Source organism: Stegodyphus dumicola, chromosome 8 (genome assembly GCF_044657685.1).
Source record: "Stegodyphus dumicola isolate Sdum_Otavi_A_Nest chromosome 8, ASM4465768v1".
Taxonomy (NCBI): Eukaryota; Metazoa; Arthropoda; class Arachnida; order Araneae; family Eresidae; genus Stegodyphus; species Stegodyphus dumicola.
The window spans coordinates 33,746,801-33,763,008 of NC_140775.1; the positions used below are offsets into that span (position 1 = coordinate 33,746,801).

The following is a 16,208-nucleotide window of genomic DNA, read 5'->3' on the forward strand; positions in this document are numbered from 1 at the left end:
CTGGCTAGTTATTACAATCAGTAAAGAATGTAACAAAATAACACATTTTGAAATAAGAACACTGTTTTAAGAAATAAAAAGAACACCTCTGTTATTTAAATGAGGCCAAGATTATTAATAAATCACCAAATGGTCAACAGTCTTAATGATCACTTTTAGTGGTGTACAAGTTAAAATACCTTTTTCTTGAAAGTGCAATATATCGATCTTATAGTTTGGTGAAATAAATATTGCTAATAATTTGGTGAAAAAGCTAGAAAATCCTGTTGAAAATACAGCAATAATGTGTGCTCTTCTCTGAGCTCTTCAAATAATGAATAGTGAACCTTGTTAAGATTGCCAGCTGTTTGGTAACAATTTGCTATGTACATTGGTAATTTATCAGTAATCTTGGTGCAGTTTAAACAATGGGGGCCATAACAATGAGGAAGTACCACCACATTTTATTTAACATTAGTAGGCAATGCTGACAATACATCTTTCTGTAGAAAATTGTGTGGTGCATGTTGTGCTATTATAGGGAAAATCCCGAATACTAATTATTACTAGAATTGCACAAGTAGTTTAATTTATGCAGAAGAATCTTGGTATTTTAAGATTTTTTCATCATTTTCAATGTCAAATGCAAATCCCAAAGAGTTTCATTATTTCATCAGATAATTTTACTGATTTATTTGTGTTTGAATGACAACAGTTGTTACACTTGAGATTGGTATGTGGTGTAAATAATTTTTCCCCCTATGTATAACTCTCTTGTGTTTAATATTTATTAAGTGTTCAAAATATTTATAAATGTCATGAGGATAATAATAATATTCAAAATAAAAGTATATAATTTACCATCGGCTGTGATTATTAATTGCCATATAAGTAATAAAGAATATATCATGTTTTTATTGTTAAATACCAAACTGTGTTTGGTGTTAATTTTAATAAAAAGGACTGAATTTAATTAATAAGAAGAAAAAAATATAATTTTGAAAAATTTTTTGGATTTAAAATGAGTGAAAAAAATGTATTTTGTTTTTGGATTTCACCTCTCTCTCTCTCTCTTTTTTTTTTTTTTTTTTTGTGTGTGTGTGTATTGTAAGAAGTAAAAAAAAATTTTTTTTTGTTTAACAGATAACTGTTGAAGCTCCTCTAGAACATCCATTCTTTGTATACAAGCAAGGCTGGTCCTCTTGTTCACCTGAACGTTCTGCCCAACGTTATGGCTTAACTTGTCACAAATTGAAAGTTGGAGATGTATGTATTTCTCTTACTGATAAACCTCAGACACCAGGCAATGGTGAAAAAAAGGTATCTAGTGTATCTGTGCCAATTGTGAATTCAAATATTACCACAAGGAAGCAGAATTTATCTTCTGAAAATATGGTAGCTGATGACACAAAAGAAATGAAATCTCAAGTGCTTGGCCTTCTTTCAAATGTGAATTCACCGTCCGAAAAGCAATCCTCCCAACTTTTAGATAAATTAGTGACAACCGAAAATGAAATGCGACCTTCAGGGAAAAGGAAAAGGCGGTGGTCTGCTCCTGACAATCTTTCGCAAGATGAGGATGCAGATCCATTAAGTTCTTGAGAATATGTATGTATATATATACGTATATAAGTATGCATCTGGTCACAGTTTTCATTTTCATCATGTTTTTAAAAAAACTTTGTAGAATTTTATTATATGTGTGCCAATATGCACATTTCTCATGCTGGTGAAAAATGTATGCGTATTATCTGCTTTACTCATTCTCATAGATATTTTGACTAAAAACTTAATCTAAACGCATCTACATAAATAGCATCTAAATTTAAATTAGTGTGATAATTAAACTGTTATTCATATTTCATTCATAAGTTATCACAAATACAGTGAAAAAGTTGAATTGTGAAATATGTATGATTTTTGAAGTGAAGAGAATTTAAGTGTATTTTAGGTTGATTTTGGGATGAGAAATAGGCTATAGCCGAGAGACAGGCTTCCATCTTTATTTCTGTGGATGTATAGCTTTGCAGATAAATTTATAATGTATTCAGTTTGATCAAAAAACATAGATTTAATTTTCAGCATACTATTTTATATGGAATAAAGTAAATAAGTACTGATATAACATTATGAATTGTCTGAGTTGTATTTTTGATGAACCATGATTGTTAATTTACTAATAATCATAAAATTTACTTAAATATTTTGAATTTATTTAAAAAAGTTGTTTAAAACATCTTAAAACCTGTGAATTTCTTATATATTATGCTGTGCCAATCCATTTAAATCAATTTTTTCCCAAAATATTTTGGAGACATTTGTATTGATCACAATAATTTGCACAAACTGCGATATCCTGTATGGGTAGGAAACTTCTGAAATTTCATTCTTTGTCTGCCAAATCTGTAAAGCTGTCATATATTTTGGCCATTTTATATGGTAACTTTTTTCCCCTTGTTATTGCAAAAAAATTTTAAAATAATCAGTATGCAATATATGGTGAATCATGAATATTGTTGACTACTCTTATATATATATATTGAATCAATATGTTATGGTATAGTATTTTGATTGCCTGGTCTAATGTTATGTTTTAAAATATTCTTTCCTATACTTGAAAAATATTTGCTACGTTAACTTTTTAATTGCAGTATTTTTTGATTAAATAAATGTAAAAAGTTTAAATGTTTAAATGAAAGAGAAGTAATTTAGTGCAATTGAAGACCAGAAATTAGCATAGCTCACAGGCAGATTTTTGATCGTAAAAATTACTACGATTAGGCTAAAAAAGAAATAAAGAGAAGGGGAAAGAAAGAACAAGAAAAAGGTGATAAAGAAAAGCTATGAATTTCTTTTTATGATTTTATAGAACAAAACAACAAACATTATAAAAAAGGACATGAAGTATATAAAAATTATTTTTGACATTTTTCAAATATGTGTTTTACAATAGTTTGTTTTAAAACTTAAGGATGTTCTAGTTGGAGTTCTTTAGGTGTTTCATTTTACAAAGATTCCAAAGATGTGATTTTCATATGACTTTGCTTATATCCTGACTCTGAGTGATGTAAAAGATATGTATGCCAAATTTCAAGAAGGTTGGATAATATTTAGGGGTTGCACATATTGATCACTTTTATCTGAAATAAGGCAAATTTCTAATATTGTAGGGCTTTTTACTAATGGGCTTCTCATGTATTTCTTTAACCACAATGTTGCAAAAGTTTCTGTATCTCCAGTTGTGGTTTACTGAGCTTGAGATATCAATAAAAGTAAAATGGTGAAGAACATCAAAGAGTCACTCTTTGAAAAATCCTCCTTGTTTGGTCTTACATTAGGATAGTAAACTGTTGCCTTCAGTTGCCCAAGGGAGTGTTAAATCTTTGGAAAATAGATTTGCAGTTCTAGGAGGTTAGTCTCAAAACGACTTCAGTTTCAAGGGCCTCTGTAACAAGCAAAGCAAAGGCAATATATGCACTTAAATTATTCTCTTCACTGAAAAGTTGAATATCCCTCGATGAGAATTAAAAGTAATGAAACAAGGTGCACATTTTGTGAATCTCGTATATGTTTGCTTTTAGCATGAGACAACTGTAATTCGGGCTCCAAATAATGTTTTGATTATGTTACAGCTCCTGAGCACTTACCCAAATGCTAATGTAAAAAAAAAAGTGCTCTCACAATTGCTAAGAGACACCTTTTTTATCTATCAGAAACAAATGTAAACTTGGCTTTTTTGGACGTATGAGTTACTCAGGCTGATAATAAAAATGTGATTAAGAATTTAGAAAATGAACCCGCGAAGAAAGAGGAAATTAAACAATCGGAGTGTAAAAAACCTAGTTTTTGAAGACAACAAAATGAGCCATTTCATTATTAATAAAAAAAGCAACAATGTTCTTTGAATTGTTTGGGATCCATGACATGAATACTGCAGTTATTCTCTAAGAAGCCGTATGAATGCTTTTAAGGTGGTCAATGATACCGTGGAAAGAGGTGGTGTTGGTGTATTTAATTATGGCAAAGCACACGAGGGCTATCTGCCTAAGGGAAGGGATGCCTTTCGTGGAGGACTTTCTAAGGTAAACTGGCTCGTATACACGTTACACATGGGGAAAACCATGAAAACGGCCATGCAGCCAGCCCGTTCGCGGGATTCGAACTTTGGACCGAACTACCAGTGTTCAGCGACTTTACCGCTCGGCCGCTGGTGGGCCCCCATGAAAAGAGGAATTGCTGTGATAGAAATGTGTCAATGAATCGGCCGGGGATGAACAATAAAAACAATTCTTGAGGTTAGTTGAGCATTACAGAAACGGTTTCACCAAGCTAACAAAAGAAGAGATTGCATCATTCAGAGTTGATTAATATAATGCATGTTTTGCCTACCTATTAATCTTAATATCTAGTTTTAATATTATTTTAGGTTATTAATTTTTAGTTTTCCCAATAAAATTAACGTTGAAAAATCATATTTTTTTTGCATACCTTTACAAAATTGAACAAAGTGTGGCACCTCTAAATATTTACCAATCTTTTTGAAGTTTGGCATATGTATCTTTTATATCACTGAGACTTCTTGAGTAAGCAAAGTCTAAAAAAAAAAAAAAAAAAAAAAAAAAAAAAAAAAAAAAAAAGAAATGCCATAGAGTTCTCCTTTTTTTCCCTTTATAAATTAATATTCATTGTGGTCTCTACTTTCTAATTAATAGCACACCTTTGTTGTTTTAAAAGTGTCAAATAATTTTCTTCAAAAGCCAAATCTTCAAAAGTTATCTTTATAGCTTTCTCTAAATCATCATTAAAATCAGAATTTTTTTGTGCTGGATTTAAAACATAGTCGGTCATTTCATCATCAGTCATTTGATTTTTAGTCCAGAGGGGATTAGCCCAGAATGGCTATTAAGTTCGAAACAGCATTTTGCGTCAATTAACTTTTCAGACTGTTATTACCAAATATCACCATGTATTATATTTAAAGAAACTAAGTAATGAAGAATCTGCATGAATGTTTCTCACATTTTGAAGAAACAAGACCTAGAGTCATCAAATTTTGAATAATGTAACCAAATATTGGCACTTGGAAGCCCAAATTTTAAATTTGTTTTATTATCGATGTAAAATTTTTTAAAACTTTAACGAATTTTTTATTAACCTATTCAAAGTTTTCAAAGCGAGCAATGGCAACACTGTATGGAAGGGGGGGGAATTATCTCCATTGTGCAAGACTGTGTATCAGAAATTCTAAAGATCTGCTGATTTTGAATATGAAGGGGGGGGGGGAAATTATCTCCATCGTGCAAAACTGTGTATCAGAAATTCTAAAGATCTGCTGCTTTTGAATATTTTGTGATACTGCTGTTGAATTGAATTTTATGTGTTTTAAGAGCGAAAAGCATGATATTTAATCAATAAAGGTAACACAAAACGTAAAACAATGTAATATAAAATCTGAAAGCTTTCAATTTATATATATATGTAAACTGAAAGTTCATCAAGATTAGTTATCCAGTTCCACAATGTTTTCTTCTCAAAATATTTCTTCATTTTTCGTCAATTTTTTTTGTTGGAAATTCACTTAGTGAAATTTACCACTCTTCTTTGTTTCAATGAAAAGTGAATATTAACCACAAATTATGCCCAGGTGGACTTAAAAATAGAAGTTTTTAATTTGAATATTTTGCATTTCTGCAATCTTTATCATTGTAAATTTCATTATTTAGATCAGAGAGGCTGTGTGCAATGGTCAGCGTATTTGTGGTCTTCTATCAAAATTTTTATTAATTTTTCCTGTGATATTATGTAATATAAAAAATAAAATAAGTGATTAAAAGTCACCCTTATTTGTAAAATAAGTTAATATTTTACACTTTGTTTTCTTTGATGGCACTTTGTTTTCTTTGATGTCAACTACTCATAAAAAAGGAACTATGCTGCGATATTATTACATGGCATTAGTTATTCGTTGCACATGTTGTCTAATGAGATGCATACCTTAGGGTATATTTATCATACAAAACTGTTTATGTACTGATTATTTGTATTATATGCTGCTTGAATTTGAGTTATTGATCTGACTGCAAATAAACTAAAGAAATCTGAACTTAAATAACATACGGCTTGCTACACCTGCTCATTGGGTTATGTTTAAAGTATGTGTTCATGATATTCAAGATATTCTTTATTTTCATCAATTATCATTATCACAGTTTTGATTATTTTTTCAGTTTTATTTACATGATTTTTATTTCAGCTTTCATTTCCTTCTTTCTCTTATTTTATAGTTTTCTCTTTTTTATCTTCAGTATAATTATAAACCACAGAGAAAGATAGTAATAAGCAGAAAATGTGACTAGAAAGCTAAAGCTACAAAAAATTGTAAAACATTATGTATTTTGCCAATTTCTGTAACAGTGCTTACAATTTGTATGAAATAGCTACCATAGTGTACAAAATATGAATATTTCTCAAACATTAAATATTATAATGCTTAAATGAGAACAAGTATTAATGTAATTCTTAAATAGCTTTAAAATCTTGTTTTTGAATCTTGTATGTATATGAAAACCATTTGGAAATAATTATCTTCAACATTATTATTATTGTGTAATTTTTCTGTAGAATATTTAGTGGTGTTGGTAATAAGTAATTTTTCCTTAAAATTAAGCAAAAAGCATATATTTTTAATAAGATTCTGTTGATTTGAATGCTGATCTGACATTAGGTTTCATTTCTTCAGAAGCAAAAACATTTTCTAAAATTGCAAAATAAATTAGTTGATATAATTAGTCTGTTGTGTTTTAAAATATGAAGAAATAAAATCCGTATTTTATTACCAACTCTCAAATATCTATAACAGTTAATTTTTTTATTCATTTAAATTAAAGTTTGGAAATGTATTGTACTTTTAATGCTTTGGAAATTTGAATATTTCACATTAAAACTTCAAAACCTAAATCAAATTTCCATCATAACTTTGGGAATTACTGATAATTATCTATGAATATAATTATGTAATTTTACCTAATTTTATAATATATTATTTAGTTTCTTATATTAAATTTGAAATTAATTATGGTAATTTTGGAAATCAAAATATTAACTCTAGTTCAGTGTTGATAGCGGATTAATTAAAAAGTTAGATCACTTTGTATATATAAGGAAAATTTTTAATTCAAAATCAGATTTTACACTTATTTAGTTACCATATTATTGAAATTTTTGTGCACATCAAGTAAATATCTTAATTATGTAATACAAATTTGAAAAAATATGTCTGTCTATATTTTTTTATTTCTGCACAATGCTCTATTAGAATTTTATTATATTTGTACAGAGATAGCTGTAGTATTGTATATAAGATGAAAATTATAAAATATCTTTTTATAAAATATATTTTAGAATTTTTCTTAATTCAGTGTTTTTCAAGGTAGGAGATTATAAAATTTATTAATATAGTTTGGTACAAAGGACATTTCATAAGATTAATCGACTGGAAACATATTTGCAGACTTACTAAATATAGAATGATATTTAAAAATGTGTTTATTTTTCACTAAAAATTTGTGAAAAAAGGGTTTTGAACCTTTGAAATACCTCTTAGTTTTATTATTTTCATAATTTTAAATATTAATTTGTGTTTTAAATTTCTAACTGTGTATTTTATTTAAAGTGGAGGTTTTATAGAAAGTTGAGTAGTATACCTTAATTTATTGTCTTTGTGATGCTGTCTTTACATTGTGTCTGTGTTTCAGTATTTTAAGTAATCATGTTAAATGGTTTATAGTCCTTTTCCAATATTTAGAGAATGAAAGACATTTTTTATTTAGTTATATATGTGTGTGGGTTCTAACAACTTGATTTTTTTTTTGTATCTTTAATATACTTTTCAAAATAAAAAATGACTTGTGTGCTGCATGTGTATATTTTTTTTTAATTCTAATTAGTTAACAAAATTAGATTTAAAAATTGTTTAAACTTGTTAATATGCAAATCAAAATTGATCTCTTATTAAGTTAAACTTTAAAAGTTTTTGATATAATATTTTTAATTGTTTGACAGTAAGAAATTATTTTATTTTAATATGTTGTAAATAATACATTGGATATTTTAAAGCTAATGAAATAAACTTTAAAAGATCTTAGAACACACCAAAGCAAATATTTTTCCTCATTGTGTGGTCACATATTAAGTAGTTAGGTTTGGAAGTTGCTTTCCCCCTATGTATACATGCTGTCTTTCACTTTAACAAGACCAAATGATGATTATCCATCTGTTAATATACTGCTCCATTTCAAATTGCTTGTGACAATGCCTGAACCATCAATCTCATGATTTAGTTGCAGATATTGTACTTAACATGTGTTGCATTCAGTGAAAATGAAGTCATTGAAAATTCATGAATATAATTAAGTATGAAGTTGATGGTATGTATAAGGGGATGACAGGGTAGAGGGTTGGTCTTTTAGCCAGAAGTTATGTAAATACTCAAATGTCAAAATCAGTATAATCTGAGTAATGTAGTGGTTCAGATTGGTATAATTTGAATAGAGATCCGTTTTGTATTTTTCCATTAAGGAGTAAATCCATGCCCCATACATAGCCAGAGAGTATGCACAGATAAAATACAGAAATAAAAAGAATTACAAAGGTATATTGATGATGCATGCAAAAATTATCTCTGTGTGCACTTAAAAGCACTGTATTTCTTTGCATTACCAAAAAAAGGAAGTGTGTGTGGAAACAGAAAGCACCTCCCACTGCCTAACTGCCTATTGTGGGGCTGTAGCAGTTGCTACATCACAAAACATTATTTTTCTGTTTAAGAATAATTTTTCACTACTGTATTTTAAAGAAAATTTTGGTTTTTCCCCTCTTTATTTGAAAGTTTTCGATAACCATTTTCTCCTGAACCTAACAAATAAACTTGTTTTAATTGATCGATGGAAACACTGATGTCTTTTCCTTTAATTCTCATTTTGTAATATTTGTTATTTTTGACAATTATGGCAAAAGGTCCTTTATAAGGGGATTCTAATGTTTTCTTTATGTGCTGCACTTCGACAAATACATGTGAACATAAATCTGAATATGATAGTATTGTGAAAAAAATAATTTATCTTTTACATTGGCAGGTAACTGTTTTTAATTTTTCCATTGTTTTTGCAGTTCACTAGTGAAGGTATTCAGTTCTAATTTGGTTTTTTGGTCCTTGAAAGAATTCTGATTCTGCTGCACAAACAAGTTTTCCTCATTTTTCCAGTTACATGATGGCTTATATTTTTCTTCAAAGCATCTTGATATGAAAGTAAAGGGGTAATAACACAGTTTGCCTTCTGATTTGTAATGCTTTAAACTTCTGCTTCTAAATAATAATTTTTTCCTTTGCTACAACTTCTTTCATTTGGCTAGTGGTAGAAATGGAGCTCTTCAATCTGCCATTTCAACAAAGATATATTCTCCAGTAATTGTCAAATGTATGATCAAATGTATTCTCTAGTAATTGGTGACATGTTCAAATTCTTAACTTCAGTTGAATAAGCCTCATATACTTCAGTTTGTGAATGCATGTCGTAAAATCTTACCAGCCCTAATCGCCAGTTTATCATTACCTTCATCACTAACCACCCATATATGTTTAAAATAGTGCAGCAATTTTTCATTCTATAATGTTTTTGATATCATGTCAGAAATTTCATTGGTTGCCAAGAATTAAATGGCTTAATTTCATGTTGGCGATTTCAGTGCCAGTGAAAAGTGGTGCGTTTGATTCATTTGTTTTCACTTTCTTTGAATACATTTAATAAATGCTCTTTTGCCAATGAATATTTATTTTCAACCTTATCAGTTATAATGTCCCAATTAGTGTCTATATATTTAGGTTCCATTTGTGAGACAATGTAGTTCAACTTAATATCTTTATTCAAGACATCAGTGTTTCCATCGATCAATTAAAACAAGTTTATTTGTTAGGTTGAGGAGAAATGGTTATCGAAAACTTGCAAATAAAGAGGGGAAAAAACCAAACTTTTCTTTAAAATATAGTAGTGAAAAATTATTCTTAAACAGAAAAATAATGTTTTGTGATGTAGCAACTGCTACAGCCCCACAATAGGCAGTTAGGCTGTGGGAGGTGCTTTCTGTTTCCACACATACTTCCTTTTTTATTAGGTATATCATCAATTGTAAATTGTGCTTCTATTTGATAAAACTAAATTCCTTGCTTATGTATCCATAAAGGAGGAATTTTTACATTCATAGTTTCTGAAGAATTAGTGCCATCTGACTGGTTTTCTCTCTTCCTGGTTATTTGCCATATTATTTATCATTGCCAACTTGGGTTGCCAAGGGATGTATTGGTTGCTACATCACAAAACATTATTTTTCTGTTTAAGAATAACATTTCACTAGTATATTTTAAAGAAATTGATTGATGATTTATTAAATTTTAAGACATTGATCTTTTTAAAATATTATTATTCTAATGATATATTTTCGTTGCCATTCGCAGTTTATATGTAAAGTTGTAGAAACAAATATTACGTATGGTTTGTAGAGGTTACAGGGCCACGCATTGTGCGATGAATATATATATTTTTTAACATATTCTTTCATCTTTAAGTTATTTCATTAGTTTTGAAGTATTTTATATCTGTGTATATACTATATTACATTGTGACTGAAATTTGGAATGATTCAGATGTTGCTTTCATCTTTAAATATTGTAGAACTGTTTATAAATTTTTGGATTTTGTGTCATTTTTACTGATTGTATATCAGTTGAAAAATATATATATGTTCAAAGAAAATATTTTCCCTCAAAATAAAATTTTGCAGCTGTTGTGCTATAATATTGGGAATAATATTTTTAATAATTGTGTGCTTTACTGTAGACTGAAAAAATTGCATAATTATCTTTAATTGAATATTTCCCCCTTTTTCTGCACAATACTGTGATGAATATCATTATATTTGTCATAATTTATAATTCATTTTGCAACAATTTGTATAAAATGAACAACATTAAGATTTTTCATTTATAAAATATTTCTCAAAATTTTTATTGCTGTTTTCATACTACTGAAATATGCACAAAAAAGTTATAAATTGCTGTTAAAAACTGTTGCTGTCTTATTGTGTTTGCAAAATTGTATAGTGTATAGATGTTTCAAATATCATGTTAAGAAGTGGTTTTGAAATGAAGACTTAAAGCAGTGCTATATTTGCTGGCACAATTTTATGTGCTGTGGTTATTGTGCATTAGTGAATTGCATTATATTTTGTGCTGCTATATTGCTTATCTTTTTCCCTATTGAATGAATTTCTTTTATCTTATTATATATTTTCAGTCTGTCATTTTAAATATGTAAATAATTTTTAAATTGTAAATGAAAGAAGAGAAAAAAAATTCCAACTTCCTATCATTCTGTGATATCATTGCGTCTTTTTCTTTCAACTTTATTCAGAATATATATTATTAATAAAAATGTTCATTAAAAGCAAATCTGTGAACTTGAATGATATTGTAGAGAAGAAATGACACGTCAAACTCACTATAATTTAAGTAATGCAGTGGTTAAAATTAATATAATTTGAGTAGATATCTGTTTTATAATATTCCATTAACCGTAAAAAAAAGGTAAAAGTGAAGCTAAAAAGTTATACTTACTCCTAAAATTGTAATAAAAAACTAAAATAAAAAAACTAAAAAAAATCCTCTTTTTTAAAATGAAAGTTTCCAAGGGAAAAAAAAAAAAAAAAAAGTTAATTATTAAAATTAAGAATGTTATGAGAAATGAAACTTTCTTTTTCTAATTTTTTTTCTCAAAAGTGATTCACTTTCTTCAGATCAGTGGTCTTCAAATTTTGTTAGCCCACTGACAACCAGGCGGATAAGCTTGCTGAATACTGTTAGTTTTACATGGATTCTAATCCTTGTGAAAGACTGCATGTGAGTTTTTGTATTTCCTGCATATAATGTGAATATGACCCTGTTGGAAAGTGCTCTACAAAGGCATCCCTCCCCTTAGGCAAATAATCCTAGTGTTCTTTGCCATAATATAGTAAATCTACTAAATTAATAAATTATAGTGAGTTATCAACAACCTTTTATTAAATTAATGTTAGCAATCTTGAATAATTTAAGTATTAAATTAGTCAAATTAATTTTTCTAAATAAGGCAGATAGATTTTTTTTGGGGGGGGGAGTCAGGCAGACACCTCTGTTATCTTCAAAAAAGTAAAAATGTTACAAAAGTATTAAAGTATCAGTTTTAATGTAGATTTTATGTGGGGGAAATGAAAAAAAAAATATTATTTCATTGTTTTAAAATTTCTATTTTAGATAACACAACAAGAATAACAATAAAAAATATTTTATTATTTTAAAGACAATCATTTGAGGTCTGCAATGTATTTAAATTCTTTCAAATTTTAATTATGACTTGCAAAACCCCTAGATAAGTTTGGTATAACCCCACTACTCAGTGGTACACAGTTTCGGAACCACTGTCCTGGAATATGCAAAAATTTTAGTAATTTCAAAATCGAATGTGCTTTTTTATGTAGTTAATTTTGTTAAGTTTTTTAATCTGTCATTTTATTGATCTTCATGATAGATCAACAAAATATCTTATCTCTTATTTTAAATTAAAAATATTACTTTTATTTAAAATTTTGTAGAATTAAGAATTTTAGTACCTCTTTTTAAGAATCATAATTTCATTGATTTTAAAATTATTTGAAATGTTTTTATTGCATGAATGCAGTTATGATTTTCTATTCCTTTTATTAAATTAATGTTAGCAATCTTGAATAATTTAAGTATTAAATTAGTCAAATTAATTTTTCTAAATTGTTAAAAAGCCTCAAGATATCTTAAGCCTCAAGATATATTCCATAAGATATAGCCTCAGATATAGCCTCAAGATATATTCCATTAGAAGATTTAAGTGGTAAAAAAACTAAAATATATGTATGTTAGATATAACATTATATATGTTACTGAAATAGAGCTGATTTTATATTTATATGATATTTAAATTTAATCAGGCAAATAAAAAAAATTAATAATAGACATTGGTTAAGATAATAGTCTATATAAAAATTGTATTTTTATTTAGTATGATAAGTATATCTGCTACTGAGTAAAATATTACAATATGAAGTGCTATGAAAGTTAATAATTTTATTCATGGATAATAATTCAAAGCTTTATTTATATATATTTAAAATTAAAATATTCATCCACCAACAGCTCAAGTAATTTAAATTAATTTATGGTTAACTTGGAATTATTTATTACAGATAGCCCTAGTGTGCTTTGCCAAAATTAAATACGCATACACACATACACATAACTTGGAATTAAATTTATAGACTAAAAAAATTATAATACTATTTAGAATTATTCATAAATTAAATTTAAATATTTAATAATATGGATAATAAATATAATTAATAAGAATATATAATAAAATAATTTTGTTTTAATTTAAGGTAATTTTTGTTGTTACAAAACTTCCTCCTCTATACACACACAATTCATGAGAACCTTAAAAAGTCTTAATTTAACCAGAAACTGGAATTTTTAAATAGCTTAACAGATTGAAATTTTTTAACCCAATTCAAGAATATAGTATATATATATGTCTCATGTATTCAAGGAATAAAATATTTACCGTTATAGATATTTACTGGCAGAGTAAATTATACAATTGAAGTAATAGCTTGTGATGACCTTTAGCTAATAGACTCCAAAATTAGATTGTAAATAGTACACGAGGAAATTCTCTAGAAAGAACACTTTTTTTAGTCTTGTACATATTTTGCATCTAGTAAATATTTTACTAAACAAAAAACTAAGAGGTACCGTAACTAACTTTTCAAAATAATAAGACTATAGTATAATAATTTAACATGATTTAAATGAATTAGAATTATTTTACAAATAGTGAACAATTATATAAACATATAAGCATATAAGTTCTCTTCTGAATAAATTATATTTTCATTGGTGGAAATTGAAAACTGATCCGTAATAGGCTGATCATCTTTCTGTAGTTCAATGGTTTTTTATTTTATATGTGAATCCATACTTCTGCTTCATTTTTGCAAAAGAAGCTTGGAATGCCATGCCTTTTCTCATTTTTGCTGTTCCTTTAATGTGTATCCATTACAAGACGTGTGTTAATAAGAGTTCTTTGTTTTGCAAATATGGAAAAGTCTATTTTTTAATTGTTGATGTGCCAAAAGGTTTCATGTATGAAAGTCTATTTTCTCATAGTTGATGACTTGTACAGATAGGAAGAGAGTGTTGAAGAGTTTTCTTCAATTCATTCATTATTTTCTTGTATTTGAATATAAGCATTCTTATTTAAATGTCATCTGAAATTAGCCATTGGAATTTATATCAAGCTTGTACTAATAATGCAAAATATGCCTTTCATTCTCAAAGTAGTATCTCATTTACTTTGTATCTTTGTAACACTAATTTGTGTTATGAATTCTGAACAATGTCACTGGCAGATGTCTGGATATATGACTGATTATGATAAATAAAAATGTTACTCAGCTTTTGTTATTAATTGCTTATGTATGTTAAACCAGTTGACATCTTGACACAATTTTTATGCAAAAGTCTCTTAATTTAAGGTTTCATAGAAATTTATATTGCATAAAACATTTTATTATAAGCTTTTATTTAGTTCACTGCGAGTGGAATTTTTTCATTGATTTTTAACCTACTTTCTGATAAGCTATCGAGTTCAAATTTAGTGTGTACAAAAAATGAGGGTGCAATATGCTGAAGCGATTTTTTTCAAAATTTGATTTAGATTTTATTTATTTAATGTTTAACTGATTTTTCGCACATATCTTTTTAACGGAAAAACTAAATATATGAGAATTTTACTGTTTGCACTATCGAATACAGCGGAAAAATATGTTTTCAATGAAACTTCTAGATTGTGAACTTGTATGAAAGTAGAAATTTCTTATGGAAATTGTACCTTAATTTCTGAATTTTTGAAAATCTCTCGGTTTTTTAGACTATTTAACATTTATAATTTAAAAATTGCAACATCTAAAGATGTATTGATTACAAAATTTTGAACTTTTCGTAAAATAATAATTGGAGATATTCGTCTTTTTAATAATCTATTTTACTAACACGTAAATGAGATTTAAGAACAGAAAATAAAGTACCATTATGAAACGGTTTTATGTAGCAAGTTTTTATTTAAAGATGAGTATGAGAGGAAGCTAAAAGAAGAAAAGCAGTTTATCATACAGTTTAACAGAAATAGTAGATTAAATAATTCTATTTGCAAAATTTTATATCTCGAATAATAAAAATGTGGGACACCCATGATAAATTAAAAAAAAAAGATAAAAAAATACTTTTGACAGTGCAATTGAGTTAATAGATTTCATTAATTAGGTGCCACATTTTTATTCGCGATATAAAATTATAGATGAAATCTGTAAATAGAATTATTTAATCTCTTATTCCCTTTAAACCATATGATGAATTACCTTTCTCCCTTTGGTGCATTAATCACATCTGTTTTAAATAAAAGTTTATTTTATGAAAACCTCTTTAGTCCAAAGAGAAAATTTTCCCAGAAGGACTATTAATTTCGTTTTGGCATTTAGCATCGATTCACGATAAGAGTTGTTTCATTTTTCAGATTGCTGCTACCGAATGTTATCGCCCTGTATTATATTCAAAGAAATTAAAAATAATGAGGAATCTGCATTAATGTATGTATGTTTCTCAATTATGATGAAACAACGGTACCTAGAGCCATCCAAATTTGAATAACATAATCTTCCACTGAATATGGGCATCTGGAAGCCCGAATTTGGAATTTGTTTTATTATCGATTTCATATTTTGTAACACTTTAACGAATTTTTGGTTAACAAACTCAATGATTTCAAAATGAGCAGTGGCAATACTGTATGGGGGGGAACGTTTTTATTTCCAGCGCGCGAGGCTGTGTATCGAAAATTCTAAAGATATGCTGTTTTTAAATATTTTATGATATTGCTCTTGAATTGAATTTTATGGGGTTCAAGTGCAAAGAACATGATATTTTATAAATAAAGGTAGCATACGAAACGTTAAACAAAGCCTCTTTGGGCGTAATGTAAAATCTGAAAGCTTTCAGATTATTTTATTTACATATTTAATTGAATTTCAAATCCTTTGCAAACCCTTTATATCTG

At 27.7% G+C, this 16,208-nt stretch overlaps 1 protein-coding gene across 2 annotated transcripts in view; it reads left to right on the plus strand.

Annotated features, from left to right (window-relative positions):
- Positions 1-14,560, plus strand: part of Atx-1 (Ataxin 1) — a 134,333-nt gene extending 119,773 nt beyond the window's left edge. For both annotated transcript variants that reach the window (XM_035353041.2, XM_035353042.2), the window contains exon 4: positions 1,123-14,560. In XM_035353041.2, coding sequence (XP_035208932.1) covers positions 1,123-1,581 — 459 coding nt within the window. In that variant the 3' untranslated portion in view covers positions 1,582-14,560. The remainder of the gene's footprint in view (positions 1-1,122) is intronic.
- The last annotated feature ends 1,648 nt before the right edge of the window (positions 14,561-16,208 follow it).